The 18364-nt window shown below is 41.5% G+C and overlaps 1 protein-coding gene across 1 annotated transcript in view; it reads left to right on the top strand.

The window, feature by feature from the left end:
• Positions 1 to 18364, top strand: part of BFSP1 (beaded filament structural protein 1) — a 68975-nt gene that overhangs the window by 39771 nt on the left and 10840 nt on the right. Inside the window, exons 3-6 of the mRNA XM_077485935.1 lie at positions 4575 to 4670; positions 6474 to 6566; positions 6664 to 6771; positions 16827 to 17047. Of these exons, the coding sequence (XP_077342061.1) occupies positions 4575 to 4670; positions 6474 to 6566; positions 6664 to 6771; positions 16827 to 17047 (518 nt within the window). The remainder of the gene's footprint in view (positions 1 to 4574; positions 4671 to 6473; positions 6567 to 6663; positions 6772 to 16826; positions 17048 to 18364) is intronic.

Raw genomic sequence — 18364 nt, 5'->3', positions numbered from 1 at the left:
ATTAGCTTTTAGAAGATCCCTGAAAACCCTTCTCTTCAGAGAAGCCTACCCTACCCACACCTAACAACTGTATTTTCATTTTCTCCAGCAGGTCATTCCCCACAGTTATTAACTTTTGTTCCACTTGACCCTTCCTTCTATATTGTAAGTTCTCTAGAGCAGGGCCCTCTGATCCCCCCTGTATTGATTTGTATTGTAAGTGTACTGTCTGCCCCATATTGTAAAGTGCTGCACAAACTGTTGCCGCTATATAAATCCTGTGTAATAATAATAATATATCCTCTGCTATAGCTGGGTTTCCTTTCCTGTTTGTTGGTGGCTGACTGAACGGTTTAATCTTTGGTCTCCCCTTAGCTCAGATGTGCCAGCCAATTTTGAGCATAGGTGTGGAGTTATACCCTATGGAATGAAGCCCTGAGGACGCAGCCATTGCGCCAGGAAAAATGTTGGCAAGCTCCATATAACACCCATTTGACATTATGCTGTGACAAGTTTTTATAATATAGCATTTAATGTTTTATTACACATGTGGTCATTTTATAGATATAGGGGACTCTTTGTTAGCCCCCACTATGTATTTGGATATGTATCTTCTATGTATATTTCAATAAACGTTTGTTTTTACGATTTTATGTGTATGCCATATCATCAGGGAATCACCACTTAAATGCCCACTTCCTTATATTCTTTACTGTTTCCTTGTAAATTTTTAGGGCTGGGGTTCCCTGTTAGCAAACAAGCCTGTTTTGAGCTTGGGGCTCTGACTATATTTTCCTAAAGCACTTTACACAAATTCATGGCTGTTTTAATATTAAAGCCACACTGACAAACTTTATAACTATCAAACTCATTGAACAAAAAAAAAAAAAACTAAGAAAAAGTTCTCAAGCACTAATTATAAGCCATTGTGGCTTAGGAGAGCTGACACATGAGTAGCCTGTTATACAAACCCTTGTATGTGCTAGCTGCAACTATGAGCTATTAAAGGCAGCTGGGTTTAACCCATTTACCCCATGTGATATGCAAGAAGTTGGATGACTAGGATGTTCTCATTTTGTAAAACGTGAAATGTCTTTTATTTGTCATGAATGCACATATATCTTCCTGGCAATGTTTGATGTGACAATTCATGGAAGGTAGAGTGCTTAAAGGGAACCTAAACACAAATAGGACACATGTAGTAGAGTTGTTAGTGTGGTGAAAAATGTACATTTCTGTTCTTGGCCAATCTTAAATTTACTTCACTGTCAATATTCTGAGTTTATATTTTGCAGGCTATTGGGTAGGCAGCTGTAGTAGCAGAGCACCTCTTTAGTCTATTTATATGCACAAATATAAGGTTGCAGATAACTATCCCTACTGTGCAAGACATCCTCATTAATAGTGTTGAGCGAACGGTTTGGGCCCATTCAGGTGTTCGCCGAACACCTGGATTTTCTGTCTGTTTGGCGTGATGTTCATCTGTCCAATGCACAGTCAATATGTTGTTAAGGAGTGGGGCCGTCCTTAACAACAAACGAGTCATCCGAGGTCAGAGGGCTTCCCCGCTGACAGCTGAAAGAAAAAATAATAATGCCCAGCTATACAAAATTTAAAAAAGAAAACTGAATTTTTCATTTTTATTTTTTCACTTAAAGCATCATTAAAATCACTTCTCCTTTAAAAACAATATTACATTTTTTTTTTTTTTTTGCATTGATAGTACCATTGATGAGTGCAGAGCTTTTTGTTCCCTTTTTTTCGGGTCTGGTGGTGCAGCGAGCATCATAATTGACAATGTATCTACATTGGGGGCATTTAAAAAAAAAAAAAAAATACATTTTTTTACTAACAGACTTGTCGAAAACCTGTCTACTGTTTTTATTTATTTTTGACACTTTTTGTTGGTTAATGGGTAGGGGGGTAGGGGGTGTTCCTACCATCTCTCTACCCCCCTATTACTTGAACTTTGCTGCATATTTCAACAACATTGCCTAGTCTCCACTACTCCATGGCTGGGGTGGACCATCCAATTGTGAGCTTTCTAGCTTCCTCTATCTTTAAATTGTACAATATGTTGCTGTGTGTCATCATCTGCTGAATTTTCTATCTACCTGGCTATTGTGTTGGTGTTATTGTATGACCCTACTTAGTCATAGGGGTGTAGAATTTAATCGCTACATCGATACATCGGCCGACCCGAAAAATCGATGTCAGGTGACGTCATTGTCGGAAGAGCGCTCCAAGCATTTTTGTCAATATAGGTTTTGTAATAAATGCAGAGTTATATCCATTAAGAAATGAAGTATGAAGCTGCATATATTTTAAAATGCACAAACAGCGGTGGGCACTTAATGGATTTTAACTGCATTTATTACCACACAGGTATTTTAACAGCAGTATGTAGAGTACAAATGTGTTTGTACTCTACATACACTGGCTCCTATACGTGCTCTGTGCTGACATTTACCCGACTCCCCACCCTCGTTTGCACATTCCACTGTGTTAACTCCTAGTGTGCTGGAAGGTGCAAAAGGGGGAGCCCAGAGAAATGTCAGCACATAGACAGTACAGGGAACTTCACAGGGCTGTTTGTCAGTGTGGGATTCTAATCCCTCCTGACCTCCCAACAACCATGTGTGTGAATTCCTGTACCCAGAAGTGCACCAGATTAGTGCACTACTTAAATTGGAGTTCCACACGGTTTTTTAGTTTATTAAAAGTCAGCAGCTACAAAAAGTTTAGCTACTGACTTTTAATAAACAGACACTCACCTGTCCCACAATCCAGCGATGCAGCCGCACAGAGCCCCACTCCTCTCCCCCTCCTCTCCTCAGCGCCGTCATCTCTATTGTGGGCAGTGACACCCGCCCATGACAGCTTATGGCTGCATGGCCGGGCACGCACTGAGCTCTGCCATTGGCCAGCCAATCTTCTGGGACCTGTGTTGTGTCCCAGAAGATCGCTGGCAGGGAGGGGCCGCCTAGGGCGAGAGGAGGAGTCACCTAGGCAGCCGGGACACTAAGTCCCACTAAGAAGAGGACATACACCCCCCCAAAAAAAAGGAATGTGGCATGCCAGGGGGCAAAGAGTGCTTAAAGCGGAAGTTCCACTTTTGGGTGGAACTCTGCTTCAAAGGATTGGGGTTATTTTTAATTCAAAGAAAGAGTTCCAGTAAATTTTTTATAAAAAAGTCAGCAGCTACAAAAAAAGTGTATCTTCTGACTTTTAATAAAAAGACACTCACCTGTCCCACAATCAAGCGACGTGGCCACCCAAACCCTCCATTCTCTCCCCTGCCTGTCCACTGTGCTGGCAATACTACTGTGCGCATCTGGCTCTGACTGTTTGCTGTCTTCACAGCTGGGTGCGCATGTCTCACTGCGCTGTCCTACACAGCTGGGCAATCTTCTTGGACCTGTGATGTGCCCCAGAAGATTGCAGGGAGAAAGGGCCACCTAGGCAGCCCAAGCAGAAGTGGAAGCTCGTCGGTAATCATAATGCATCGTGATGCATCGCGGAATCAAATCAAATCGAATCGTTGACCAGATAATCGTAATAAAATCGAAACGTGAGACCAGTGAAGATGCACACCCCTACCTAATCACATTGTTTATTCTTGTATTTCGCCCTGCATGGAGCCAATTCTTATTAAAAGTAGATGGTACTTTGCATGTGAACATTTTTTAAGGCTCTTATGTTATATTTATATTCAGATACTGGCCTTGTAGGAAAATCATTTTTTTTTTATGGTCCGTTCCCTTTTGTAGTTAGAAAATGGAAGGATCTGTCCACAATACATACTTAAAAAAAAAAGCTTTTTCTAAAGTTTTTGGAGTTCATAGTGGATTTGCATGTGTTGTGGCCAGATTTTAGTGGGTTTGGGTATGAACAGATGTGTAAGAAGATCTTTAGTATCACTTTAACATGAATAACTACCAAAAAAGGAAAAAAAATCAATCCACAACTAAAGTTAGTGGAAAGACTTTTCTATTTTAAGCCACTGCATGCAATCAGGTTCTGATACAATCTTCTGATTGACAAATGATCTGACAAATTTACACTAAAAAGTTTATTCCCTTTTTCTTTATTACAAAGGAATGACTAGCATAAGCCAAAGTTGGAAAGTCAGCATGTTACAATAGGGACTTCTGATGCTTGGACACATTGGGGGTTATTTACCAAAGGCAAATCCACTTTGCACTGCAAGTGCACTTGGAAGTGCAGTCGCCCTAAATCTAAGGGGTAGATCTAAAATGAGTGGAAGCTCTGTTGATTTTATCATCCAATCATGTGCAAACTAAAATGCTGTTTTTTATTTTCCTTGCATGTCCCCCTTGGATCTACAGCAAATTTACTTCCAAGTGCACTTTCAGTGCTCTTTCAAGTGTACTTGCAGTGCAAAGTGGATTTTCCTTTGGTAAATAGCCCCCATTATCTTTAATCATCTTTCTCCAACAAGAATTCGAGTGTTTCAATGGAATAATAAAGTATGTTGACATTGCTAAAGGAAACTATATTTGTATCCAGAAAAGCAGATAATTTTTGTCTGTTTCTAAAATGTTCTAATAATGAGCAATATTTTACCCTTATAGGAAGCAGATGAAGCTTTGTTGAGCAATCTAGAGCTTCAGATTGAATCCCAATTCTTACAAGATGACATTAATGCTGCAAAGGACAGATACAAAAAGGTATATCTATTATAATATAATTGAATATACATCTGCACGTGTGCTTTCAGGTGCCCATGGAAAATATTGAGCTCTGCCACTTTTTCTTGCTTATGTCAATCAAGACAGGAGAAAGAGAGGAGAGCAGAGCAGGTGGACACTTTTTATGTTCTAGTTAGCCCTCCCTCATGTATGCACTTCTACCAGTCCTGGGATGCCTTACTACACCAGCACAGGTGACGTTCCACTGCAGCCTCACCAATCTGCATAGAAGAAAAGACAGGGATATTGTTTTTTCTAAGGTGTTTTACTTAATCTCTTTGGAAGTATAATCAGTTACCTCCCTTGCTAATACATTCAGCTACCAGGAGTCAAAAATTACCTTATATTTCCAGTTACGAAGGATCATATGCAGGCCAATCACATAGGGAGTGTCCTTAGCCTTGTGTATGCAATGGCTTGAGCAACTCATAGCTTACACAGGGTTGTGGCTGCTGGGTGATGGGGGAAAAGCACAATCCATTTGAAATACAAGTGATTTTTCTGCAAACTTACCAGATTCACAGAGTGCATCTCTAATATGCCACTCCATCTCTACTTTTAAGCCACTTTTTCTGACACTAAGCAAATGCACCTGTGGACACTAGAATAGAAAGGCAATGCCCCTGCATTACCACAGTGTGTCCTTGGCTTTCCCAGGAATAGAAGACAATTGAAGACCAAATAGTATAATAGTATTCTAGACAGACTAGCCTCAGAGAAGAAATGCAAGGAAATAACAGATAAATTGTTTTTATCAGCCAATCAATATGATAGCGCTTCGGTGTGGATGGGGTCACATTGGATTGTTGGCGGGTAGTCTGACTCTGTGTTTGGGCTGTCCTGCATACTATCAGAGGGTCATATAAGTGAGGAAAACCCCGGGCTTCTGTATAAACCACCTACTGAGCTCCGCGTCCTGGCAAACCCTGATAACGAGGTATCACATTTGGTGGAAGCCCTGCCTTTAGCTTTATGGAAGCTGATATGACAGAGAAGGTGACTATAAGGGAGATGGCTATACTGACATCCTGGTTTGGAAATCAACCAAAGCACTTTTAGACCCACCTAAATCCTGGGTCGAAGGATCTTGTGCGTTATCGCCCGTGATGGCATTTTAGTGTGGAACCACTGAAATGCACAGTTTGGACAGCACTCCTCATCTGCATGGATTTTGTGGAGCACGCTAAATAGGAATTCAAGCACCTTCATTTTTGAAATTTTAGGACACTTATGGACTTTTATGTCTTACTGCATATTATTATTATTGTCACCTTATTGGTATTTAAAAAAAAATTTGAACTATTTTATTACAAATATGATGTATATGGATATGTATACCTAGCGTTAATCCGTTTGGGTAAATTTGGTTTAACATCTCTGTGTGAATGGCACCAGGTAGTGGGAAGAGCTGCAGAGGTAGTCAATTTTTGTTTAAAGGGAAATCTGTGGTGTAGTGTTTTGATTAATATTTGAGCAACTCATGGCTTACACAGGGTGGTGAGTGCTGGGTGGGGGCAACCACTAAGTGATTTTTCTGTAGACTTACCAGATTCACAGAATGCATCTCTATTATGCCACCCTGTCCCTATATTTAAGCCACTTCTGCTCACACTAAGAAAATGCACCTGTGGACACTAGAATAGCAAAGCAGTGTCCTTGGCTTTCCCAGGAATAGGAGACAATTGAAGACCAAAGAGTGGGATAGGATTCTAGAGATATACTGTAGATATGAATTGTTTTATCATCAGTATGAAGGCTGTTCTATTTTGTTTTCCCTAACAGAATCTCATGGAAATTCAGACTTATGTTAACATACTGCAACAAATAATTCAGACCACCCCTCCTGTGACTGCCATCACTGTTGGCATGTATGAGGTAAGGGCCATTTAATGGACTTAAATACATCATTCAGACATTTGTCAAGTAGCTGAACCATTGTATGACCAATGTTTTCCTTGTCCTATAATCTTAGGAAAGGCTGATATCGGAAAGAAGAATTCCATTACTGCAATGCCAGCTTGAAGAATATAAAAGCATCTTATGTCAACTACAGGCACAGAAGACAAAACTGCAGGCTGATGTAAGAAGAAAATTAAAACAGTAACTTTAACCTCCTCCCACTAAACATAAGTATTTATGTGGCAGAAAAGCGGTGGGTTTTAATGCCATATTGCCATGATTATGAATACAGCGGTGCTGTTCTGTGGTGGTAGCGCACTTGGCACCACCAGCTCTGTGAGTACATTCGTACATTTTCACTGACAGCTTCTAGTCACAATTGGGAACTAGTAGGATGGGCCCAGGAAAAGCCTCTGGCATTAAGATCAGTGGCCGCTGGTGCTGGAGGGGGGGGGGACCTCCAGTTCTGCACTTAACCTACAGCGGAGGTCCCCTGGACTGTCCGACACCACAACTTCTGTCTTCACCCAGCCTTTTTTCCGGGTTCTGACTGGCCGGGAAGTCGGAAGCCGATGACGATTTGCTGGCATTGCAGGGTGCGAAGGCAATATAAAAATGGCCAATTGGGGCCTCGGGATATGGTTATGTGCCTGTGAGGGGGTGACGGACCTGGTAGAAACCTATTGGTCCGGAGCCCCACACAGTTCACAGCAACACAGGTGGTGTGAGATGGGAGGTGGTGCCAGGGGCTGGGGGGAAGGTGCCCCTTGTGGACCAGCTGCCACTGGTTAAGATCCCTTGAAGGGCTTGCTCCTACCTTGGTTTTACTTCTCAGAGTTGAAAAAAGGTGTAAAAAAACTTTGTGTCGTTTTGGATAGAATGAGGGACAAATGGGAACCTTTGCCAGGTGATTGCTCCCTGTTTCCCTGATTGGGAGAACGCCCCACTTCCTGTCTCAGCAACAGCATTATCTCCAGGACAGGAAGTGAGAATACATTTCCAATGAAGGTACATAAATAAAAAACAACAGATGTCCTAGCCTCCCACATTCTACTAAAATAAGTTTTTTTTATTGTACATTTTCTTATTAGAGAGATTCCCTTTAATTGTCCATCATTCTGATAACACTGTCATCTTCCCATAAGCATCATAAGGCAGAGAAAAAAAAACCTTACTGAGGTTCTTGGCCTTCCTAAAGCAATTCAGAACTAAACTTCAATGCTTAGGTTGCACTTAAGATACTATATACATTGGCTCTTGGAATAGGGCTTCATTATCATGCATAATATCTACACGTCGTGTGTCCTGTTTAAAAGAACACAGAGCAAGGGATATGCCTGACCAGCCCTATTTCATTACAAGTAAATGCAAAACTTGGACTCGGAGCTTTGAGACACTTAACACAGCGCCATTCCACCTGAAAAGAAGTATGGGGCAATGTAATTTCTTATTTGGCTTGTTTTGTAATTGATGTTTTATCGTGATGATTGTTCAGCAAAGATCTTATTTTACTGCCATTACAGAGTCAAATCTGCCCTCTAGTGGTGATAAAACTGTATGTAAATTTGAACTTGAAAAACATTTAAAAATCATGTTTTATGTTGAATAATCAAAAACAAAAATAAAAAAAATTAAAATGTTGAGTTATATGATCTAAATAAACTTGCCATAAACCTGGGAAGAGCCCCCCCTCTAAAGTTCCCATGTTCCAGTCAAATTAAAGGAGACATATAGCCAAAGATTGTTTGGCTGTACTTCTATGGATCACAGGAGTGCAATTTGTTTTACACTCCTGTGACCAGTTTTCAGCAGAGAGTGGGCAGAAGTCCGCTCTCTGATGACATCACAGAAATCAGTCCGACTATGAAGTTTGGATCCACCAGGTGCCTGGACTTACACCCGTCTGAGGCTCTCAGGGAGCCGCTGAGAGTCTGAGACGCTCACTCTTCCCCCTCCACAGCTCATCGCTTAAATGAGTGTCGAGGAGCAGAGTGGAGAGCTGTGACTGACAGTCAGCAGCTCTCTGCTTGGGGAGCTGTGAGAACTGAGTGATGGGCGGTGCTCAATTGCTCGGTTCTCAGTGCAGAAGCCGGGGGACTGATGCAGCATCGGACCCATGCTGCATTCACCTAGGTAAGTATGAAACTGAAAAAAACAAAAAACCCATACTTCTCTTTTAAACATGTATATATATATATATATTTTTAAATTCACAAAGTTACCGTAAATGATAGCTGGCCTATTATATGGTGTAAGACATGAAAACAGTTTAAAGTCTAAGGCCTCATGCACATGGATATCTAGAGATATTAGAGAAGAGATATCAAAATTGCTCAAATTTAAAATTCCCAGCACATTTCATGTAAAAATGGCACACACAGCTGGTCATACAAGTAAATGGCTGTACTGGTTTAAAAGCCGATACTCCTGTGCATCAGCATTTATCTGCACATGCAGGTGTCGCAATTTTTCCTCCAGCAAAGTCTAGCTTTTGGGGAAATGCGCTGTACAAGCATGCCTGAGACTTACTGGGCACAAGAAAGTGTTAGGTATCTCAAAATAAAACTAAAGGCAAAACTTTTTTTACATTTTGGATAGAGTATAGAGGGATTAAACCGCCTGTCAGGTTTTTATTGCTGTCTATGCCTACATTAACTACTTCAGCCCGGACCAATTGTCAGCCTAAGGACCAGAGGTCTTTTTTACAATTTCGCACTGCACTGCTTTAACTGGTAATTGCACGGTCATGCAATGTTGTACCCAAACGAAATTTGCGTCCTTTTCTTCCCACAAATAGAGCTTTCTTTTGATGGTATTTGATTGCCTCTGCGATTTTTATTTTTTGCGATACAAATGGAAAAAGAACGAAAATTTCGAGAAAAAATGATATTTTTTTTCTTTTTGTTATAAGAAAAATCGAATAAACTCAATTTTAGTCATACATTTAGGGCAACATTTATTCAGCCACATGTCTTTAGTAAAAGAAAATGTCAATAAGCGTATATTTATAGGTTTGCGCAAAAGTTATAGCGTCTACAAACTAGAGTACATTTTCTGGAATTTACACAGCTTTTAATTTAAGACTGCCTATCTCATTTCTTGAGGTGCTAAAATGGCAGGGCAGTACAAACCCCCCCCCCCCAAATGACCCCATTTTGGAAAGAAGACACCCCAAGAAAACTGCTGAGGGGCATGTTGAGCCCATTTAATTTTTTTTTTTGTCCCAAGTGATTGAATAATGACACAAAAAAAAAGTGATTGGTTTTCGGCACCCCGAAAACCAATCACTGCCTTCAGGATTTCTAAGGGTGCAAATTTTTGATTTCACTCCTCACTACCTATCACAGTTTCGAAGGCCATAAAATGACAAAATAACACAAAACCCCTCCAAATGACCCCATTTTGGAAAGTAGACACCCCAAGGAAATTGCTGAGGGGCATGTTGAGCCCATTGAATATTTTTTTATTTTTTTTGTCCCAAGTGATTGAATAATGACACAAAAAAAAAAAAAGTTTACAAAAAGTTGTCACTAAATGATATATTGCTCACACATGCCATAGTTATATGTGGAATTGCACCCCAAAATATATTCTGCTGCTTCTCCTGAGTATGAGGATACCACATATGTGGGACTTTTTGGGAGTCTAGCCGTGTACGGCACCCCGAAATCCAATCACTGCCTTCAGGATTTCTAAGGGTGCAAATTTTTGATTTCACTCCTCACTACCTATCACAGTTTCGAAGGCCATAAAATGCCAAAATAGCACAAAACCCCCCCAAATGACCCCATTTTGGAAAGTAGACACCCCAAGCTATTTATTGAGAGGCATGTTGAGTCCATGAAATATTTTATATTTTGCCACAAGTTGCAGGAATATTACAATTTTTTTTGCACAAAGTTGTCACTAAATGATATATTGCTCACACATGCTATAGGCATAAGTGAAATTACACCCCAAAATAAATTCTGCTGCTTCTCCCGAGTACGGGGATACCACATGTGGGGGACTTTTTGGGAGCCTAGCCGGGTACGGGACCCCGAAAACCAAGCACTGCCTTCCGGATTTAAATATAAAACTCTACCAAAAAAAACTGTTAGCGATCGCAGGGATCAGGCCTGACTCTGCGAACGCTGCAGTTATGTGTTTAGTGTTTTGTAAGTGACAGTGATCAATCGATACTGCACTTGGGTGGGCTGGGTGGCGGGGCAAAACGCAGGTGCTAGCAGGTATCTGGGCTGATCCCGCTAACAATGCGTTTTTTTGGAACCCTAAACTGCTGGGGACGCTAGTATAGATCTGATCAGATCAGATATTGATCTGTTCAGATTCTATACCACTACGGGATGTGTATGCTTTGCGCGTGGGTGTTAGCGGTACTGGCACTAACCTAGCACTGCCTGGGGCGACACAGACCCTGACCCTAAAACCTAATTGATATCACCCGCCGGGTGATCAGGGATTAAACCTTTATTGGGTAATAGATGGTGGGTGCCCTGATGCTATAAAAAGCAAACTAACCAGAGTCACCCATAACACTTATACGGTGATCACTGGTGAAAGGGTTAACTAGGGGCAATCAGAGGGTTCAAATTTTTATTGGGTAGTATATGGGGGTCCCTGGCGCTATATAAAAACCTGACGGGGATTCTAAATAACTAACTGGCTAACTAGCGTCACCAGTGGCACTTATACGGTGATCGTTGGTGAAAGGGTTAACTAGGGGCAATCAGGGGGTTAAAATCATTATTGGGTAGTATATGGGGGTACCTAGTGCTATAAAAACCTGGCGGTGAACCTAAAAAAATAACTAGCTACCTAACGGCACCAGTGACACTAATGCAGCGATCGGAAAAACGATTGCTTGGTGATACTGGCAAAAGGGGGTGAGAGGGTTAACTAGGGGCAATCAGGGGGTTAAAACAGTTATTGGGTAGTATTTGTGTGCCTATGTGTACCTACATGTCAGTGTAGTGTTGGTGCACACTTACTTTCTGTGTTCTCCTCGTAGTCCGGTCAAGAAGACCGCCTGAGGAGAATACCATCACTTCCTCCCTGCCTGTGTTTACTATACACAGCGGGGGAAGTTTCTCATTCGCCAGGAGCGATCGAGAGGGGATGGCCAGAAACCATGGCCATCCCCTCATCCCGGATCGCTCCTGCAGCGAAACGGACCACCCCCCACCCGCTGGAAGGGGAGTACATGTACGTGCTTGTGCCTGCCGGTGCCATTGCACCGACGTACATTGCCATGCGGCGGTCCTTAAGTGGTTAAGGAGGTTCACCCTCTCTATTTGCAAAGCTCCCAACTGTCCCTGATTTTGAAAAAAATCCCCCTTTCCTCCTCATGGGTCCCTCATTTTGGTCTGATCTATATAGTTGTATATAAAATGTACTACTTATCTATCACAAAAGGTGTTTTTCACGGTGCCAAACCTTTCATCCAATATCTATATTGCTGCATTTGTAAATTCCAAAAGCCAAAATAGATGAATAGTAGTGGTAAAAAAGCACTTGTGGATTTAACCAATCATTTTTTTGTACAATTCTACTTTAAGGGGAGGGGGGGTGACAGGGGGTGTGTCCTATGCCTACATGCTTTTGCTAATAGAGCTGGGGGGAATGGGGATCAAAGATCTGTGCTGGGAGGGGAGATTTCAGCGGGGGGCAGATTTGTACTGGGAGGAGGGGGAATTTATGCTTTGGGGTTGAGCCTTCAGATTAGTTCTTGGAGGTTCAGTTTGGCATGTTCTCCCTGGGCTCTAGGTGACCTTGTCCCAGCACCGTCATTGTCTATAAACAAAAATGTTGAAACATACAACAAACTTTAACAATTGACACAATCAATACACACAGTAGTATCAGACCAGATTGCTTCTCAATGACCCAAAACCCTAAAGTGATTGTAAACCTCGGCGAAACCTCATGAAATATGAACAAAGCATATTCCTCTATAGTGTGTAGTTGTCTCAATTTAGAGTCACTTTTGTTTGCTGCGTCATTCCTTAGCATAAGTCACTTCTGACAAGTTTTCCTGACACCAAGGGAAAAAAGGTAACAGGGGAGGGAGCTCAAGCTGATTGACAGCCTTAGCTCTATTCCTGTGTGCTGTGTGAAGGGGGTGTGTCCCTTCCCTCCAATCAGCACTCAGAACTCTCCTCACTGAGCTCTGCAGAGTGTAACATCAGCTCTCCAGTCCCTTTCTTTGAACTTTTAGACAAGCTTTAAAATTCAGCATTTTGAACAGATGTAGAGAACACAGCTCTGCAGATACACAGGTACAACTTATGTAGGAGTATTTGTTTAATCTCTGTGTATTACCTGAGGCCAGGCAATTCACTGGGCATATGTAGGGGGTTAACAACCACTTTCATTTATTTCCCAAATCTCACTGACAGACGCCTCCCCCCATTCCGCCATGTGCAACTAAGTGTAAAACTGACCTCCACCTCCCTAATGTTCCACGTTTAACTTTGGACTTCAAATCACTAGATGAATATTGACATCACACTATATATATGTAATTACCACAGAATAATGAAAGTAATACAATAAAAATGAAACAATAGTATCCATACCTCCCTAGCAACCCTTACGTGTCTTCTCCGGTGGCAGTCTTATGGGGAGTTTATGGGGGAGACTTACTAAGACTGGTGCATGCAGAATCTGGTGCAGCCGTGCATAGTAACCAATCAGCTTCCAGGTTTTATTGTCAAAGCTTAATTGAACAAGCTGAAGTTAGAAGCTGATTGGTTACTATACACAACTGCATCAGATTCTGTGTGCACCAGTTTTAGTAACTCTTCCCCAATGTGTCAATAGAGCTGACCCTGTAATAAAAACTACACATACCGACCATACAGTACCTCCTTAAATGTTCAACCTAAGATTAGGTACAGGCTGTAAAAAGCAAAATTATACCACAAAAAAGTATTTTCCAATTGGTATTTTTATACATTTTAATTAGTGAAATGTTTAGGTAATTATAAGACACAATCCATCGGAGTACGGTATGCATATACAGGGTATGTGTGCAGCAGTGTTTAGTGCTCTGCTGCCACCAAGTGCAATATTTTAGGTAGTACAACTGGGGTTTTCTGAATTAGGCACCATACATGTTTTATTGATTTTATAAATTTTTATTGATTTACCAGTTTAGGAAACATGCAGCATGTTTAAACAGAAACTTAGATTGATGAAAACATTAAAAAAATGTAAAATACAAATCAGAACCCTCTTATTCTAGTGCACAACTAAATGCCAGAGTCATTATATAGTGCTCAGAGTAAATAATTCATGGATAAAGCACGAGTGGGACCTGCTTTACTTTTATTTCAGATGTCTTTGTATAATAGTCTGTATATCAGTCCTACATAGAGGCTAAATCATTAGCAGCATGTACTGGTATTTTATTTATCTCGGAGGAATTTATCCAAAAATGTGTAGTTTGTTTTCTTGGCAATTTCATCCAACTGATCATCAATGAGTGATTGAAGGGGGATAAAATAAGTGTAAACTGACTCCTTTAGAAAATACGATACTACGGGGTATGACTTCTTATTGACGGTACATGCGTTTATCGAAGCCCCCTTGCGGTGGATTTTTCCACTTATTTGGTGTGGATCCTTTTCGAGTTCCTTGTATTTGATGTGCAATGGGCTGGTACAATTGGATATTGTTGGCATTTTTTGTTGCTGTTTTGTCCTTGTATGCACGTGAGCACTTATGCATATGAGTATGTTTATGTGCATACATAGGCCTTGCCCACTGTGCTATTCCTGCGGGTCCCGTGCTATGCATCCATATGCCTAGCTGTTTGGTAAGTGATTACCAACATACTAGCCTAGGTATATTTATGAGTATCACTGGTCTCAAGTTATACATTATATTATTTTATTATATTCCTCTATCAATTTTATTTTTTTAAATTCCAGTTTGAGCCATTAGGGGGAGCCGCATCTGGAGTGGAGTTAGTGCTGAGTGCGTGCACGGTGCCCATGGAACGCACACAACACACCCGCACTTCCGGGCCACTCTCCTGTTACTATACTCTGGGGTGCGCACGCAGGCGGAGTCTGAGTGAGCCAGAAGTGCGGGGTGGAACGCAGAGACACCCGCACTTCCTGACTCTGTGTAGTGGCAAAGTTTATTGGTTATCGTAAGGTTCATTAAGCAGTTGGTGGTTGTACTATACACTCCTAAAGTACCTGCTTGGGTGTAACTTCTATATAGCGACTTTGTTTGTGCACTGTTCCCCCTTGTTTTGGTGATCATTAGTGTACTTTAGTGTTTTTTGAGATTGATATTGGGTCACACCTCTTTGGTTGGAGCCAGCCCATGTAGATGGGCATAGCCTGACTGGGGAGTGGCCTTGGGGGCATGGACATGTGGATGCATATAATGGGGACTGCGGGAAACAGTAGTCACTGACCGTCTAGGCTCTGAGGAAAGGGGTGTGCCCCTGAAACGCGTCAGTGGTTAAAGTCGTTTGGGGTACCATCCGATATTTTTGTCATCAGGTGCTGTCTGCAGTTGCCATAAGATGCAGTTTGACCGATAAGATAAGCTTGTCTTTATGCTCATTTTGTGAGTAGTACCATTTCTTTTATATATTTTTAATACAATTTAAAGTGGTATATGTCTGCCCCCCCACACACACCTGTATATATGTCAGTGCCCCCCCACCTGTATACATGACAGTGCCCCCCCACACACCTGTATATATGTCAGTGGCCCCCCCACCTGTATATATGACAGTGCCCCCCACACACCTGTGTATTTGTCAGTGCCCCCCACAAACCCGTATATATATGACAGTGCCCCCCCACACACCTGTGTATTTGTCAGTGCCCCCCACAAACCTGTATATATGTCAGTGCCCCCCCATACACCTGTATATATGTCAGCACCCCCCACACACACCTGTATATATCTCAGCACTCCCCCCCGCACACACACCTGTATATATGTGAGCGGCCCCATACACAAACACAAATCTGTACATACACAAGCCACTGGCCCCTCCCTATACACAAACAGCCCCCCAGATTACTGTCACATGAGGGGTGCATGTGTACATAGTAGCCAGAGGTGGCAGTAAAGAGCTTGATGTCTAAAATCAATGACACAAGAACTGCAGAAACTGTGAGATCGTTTCTATACTGCACAGCACGGATCCCCTTTACCTGTCCTGTCTTCTTCTGGCCTGGACGGACCCCTCGGGCCCCGGGGCTCCTTACAGTTGTAATGGCTGTACCCCCTGATGGAGGCCCTGGGTGGAGAGTTCTGATGTGAATAAGATATGGCTGATTGGAGTCCCCTCTATGTTAGTACAAAGAGACAGCATAAGAAAATGTCTCTGACTCTCTCTTTAGATGTTTGTGATTTTAGGTCGGGGTGTGGAGAGGGTGCTGAATCCAATACACTGTGCTGGGTCCCTCCATAGTAAAGGAGTATATAAGGGTGAGTAAAATATCCTTGGTAAGGCAGACCCAAACTCACAATAAAGCCACAAGGGGGTGTTTGGGGTGACTTCCACATGGAATTAAAATGGAGTGCTAGAATATTTAATTCCCCATATAATTACATTCAACAAATTTTAGGGGTCTTCACATGCGCATTTATCAGGGCTTGAATAAATGGCAGTGGGAAAAAAAGAAAAGTAGTGACTTCTTAGAAGCAGTGACCATAAATAGGAAGAAATATTATCACATTATTATTATCCTTATTTTTTATATTATGATTTGATATACTGTTCTATTTTCTACTATCAGAATTTTCAGACCACACTGCTAAAAGTTATATTCTGAAATGAATGTATCATTGGGCCTGATATAGCCTAGTCCGTCATTGATCCACCTTTGGTCCTTCTCTACTATGTAGAAAGCTTACCATTTCCCCTGGTTCTTCACTATTCACTCTATCTAAATGAAAAATATATTTTGACACTTTAATAGTAATATATTGAGGCAAACAACTTCTGCACACGCTAGGAAAATTAGCTTTTTTTGTAGAAGGGATTTGTTGTTACAGAAATTGATTCTAAATTTAAAGGAACTGTTTTGGCTCTGAAAGGCTTAGAATTCAACACAGAGACTTCTTATATAACCATGATGCAATATAATGGCTCTTACAAGATTTTTTTTTTTTTTTTTTAATGCCATCATCATCAGTTTATGGAAGAAGGTGGCCTGCTATTGTCATGTAATAAGATTCATTTTCTGAACTGTTTTTCAGACTTCCATGCTGGAACAAGCTATTAAAAACACCCAGGAAAGCTATGATGATGAGATACAGTTGTACAATGAGCAGATTGAAGTGCTCAGAAAAGGTATAGAAGAAGCAGAACGGAATTTGGAGAAGTACAACAATGACTGCCGTCAGCTATTAATATACCAGCAATCCTTGGAAAATGAATTGGAGAGATATACACGAATCATTGAGAATGAAGATAATAGGTACCTGCACCGCTCTGTATTATTAGAAGCACAATGAGGTAGTCATTTATGCATGTTTCCTTTTTCAGAACTTCTAGGATTGTTACTGTAAAGATGATGGGATAGCTGAAGATAGGCAAATGGGTAGACCAAAATGTTAAAGATGATAGCACAAATAAATCAACACTAATGCCCTGTACACATGATCAGACTTTCCGACAGCAAAACCATGGATTTTTGCTTGAAGGGTGTTGGCTCCAACTTGTCTTGCATACACACGGTCACACAAATGTTGGCCAACAATTATGAACTTAGTGACGTACAAGACATATGTGATATCTCCATTACGAACGCTAGTTTTACAAGACCGAGCGCTTCTGGCTCATACTTGATTCCAAGCATGCGTGGACTTTTGTGCGACGGACTTGATCGGAAAGTCCAACAACAGACTTTTGTTGGCGGAAAATTCGAGAACCTGCTAGCCATCATTTGTTAGCGCAAAGTCTGACAACAAATGTCTGATGAAGCATACACGCGGGCGGACTTTCAGCCAACAAGCTCACATCCAACATTTCCCATCGGAAAATCCGATCGTGTGTACGAGGCATAAAAACAACAACTTGGGACATTTTTTTGGGCTGCTTTTAATGTTTTCTGCCTGTGAAACAAGGTGGAATAAGACAGGATACATATCACTTATCACTTCTTACACTACTTAGAAAATCTTCTGCTTCCTTATACTTTTATTATAAATCAGAAGGCTTGGACAGGGAAAACAACTGTAAAAATTTGGAATTTGGAAATCTTTTCATTCCTAGTCTTGGTGACAATGGTCATGAAAACAAATAGAGAGTGAATATCCTCCCTAATGTGAACATGGCAGCAGTAAAAACCTGACATTGTTCATTGTTTTTCACCTTTCCCTACTCCATTAAATTAAAAATATTAGCTATAGATAGTAATTATAGAGTTCTGCCCCCCCCCCCCCCCCCCGAAAAAAATTAAAAGTCAGCAGCTACAAATACGATTTTTGGATCGGCTCTCGGGAAGGGAAACTGGCAGTGAAGCTTTTCAGCTGCACAGCGGGTTCCCTACTGTGCATGTGTGACATGCGCTTTCTAACTGGCCTGGTGGTGGAGGAAGGAGGAGGGTGGCCAAACTTCCTAGGGATGGCACCATGGTGCAGTCTCCCGGAAGTGGGGGAAGGGTACCTGTCAAAACCAGGTACCCTTTCCCCTCGAAAGGTGGCAAATGTGGCACTGGAGAAGGGGAGGAAGCACTTTCAGTTGGAAATCCACTTTAATATGAAAAGAAAGGCATAGCATGTAAAACAAATGT

Source organism: Lithobates pipiens, unplaced genomic scaffold, assembly GCF_037356315.1.
Source record: "Lithobates pipiens isolate NorthernLeopardFrog02 unplaced genomic scaffold, aLitPip1_a1.2 Scaffold_18, whole genome shotgun sequence".
Lineage (NCBI taxonomy): Eukaryota > Metazoa > Chordata > Amphibia > Anura > Ranidae > Lithobates > Lithobates pipiens.
This window is presented reverse-complemented; position numbering and strand designations above follow the sequence as displayed.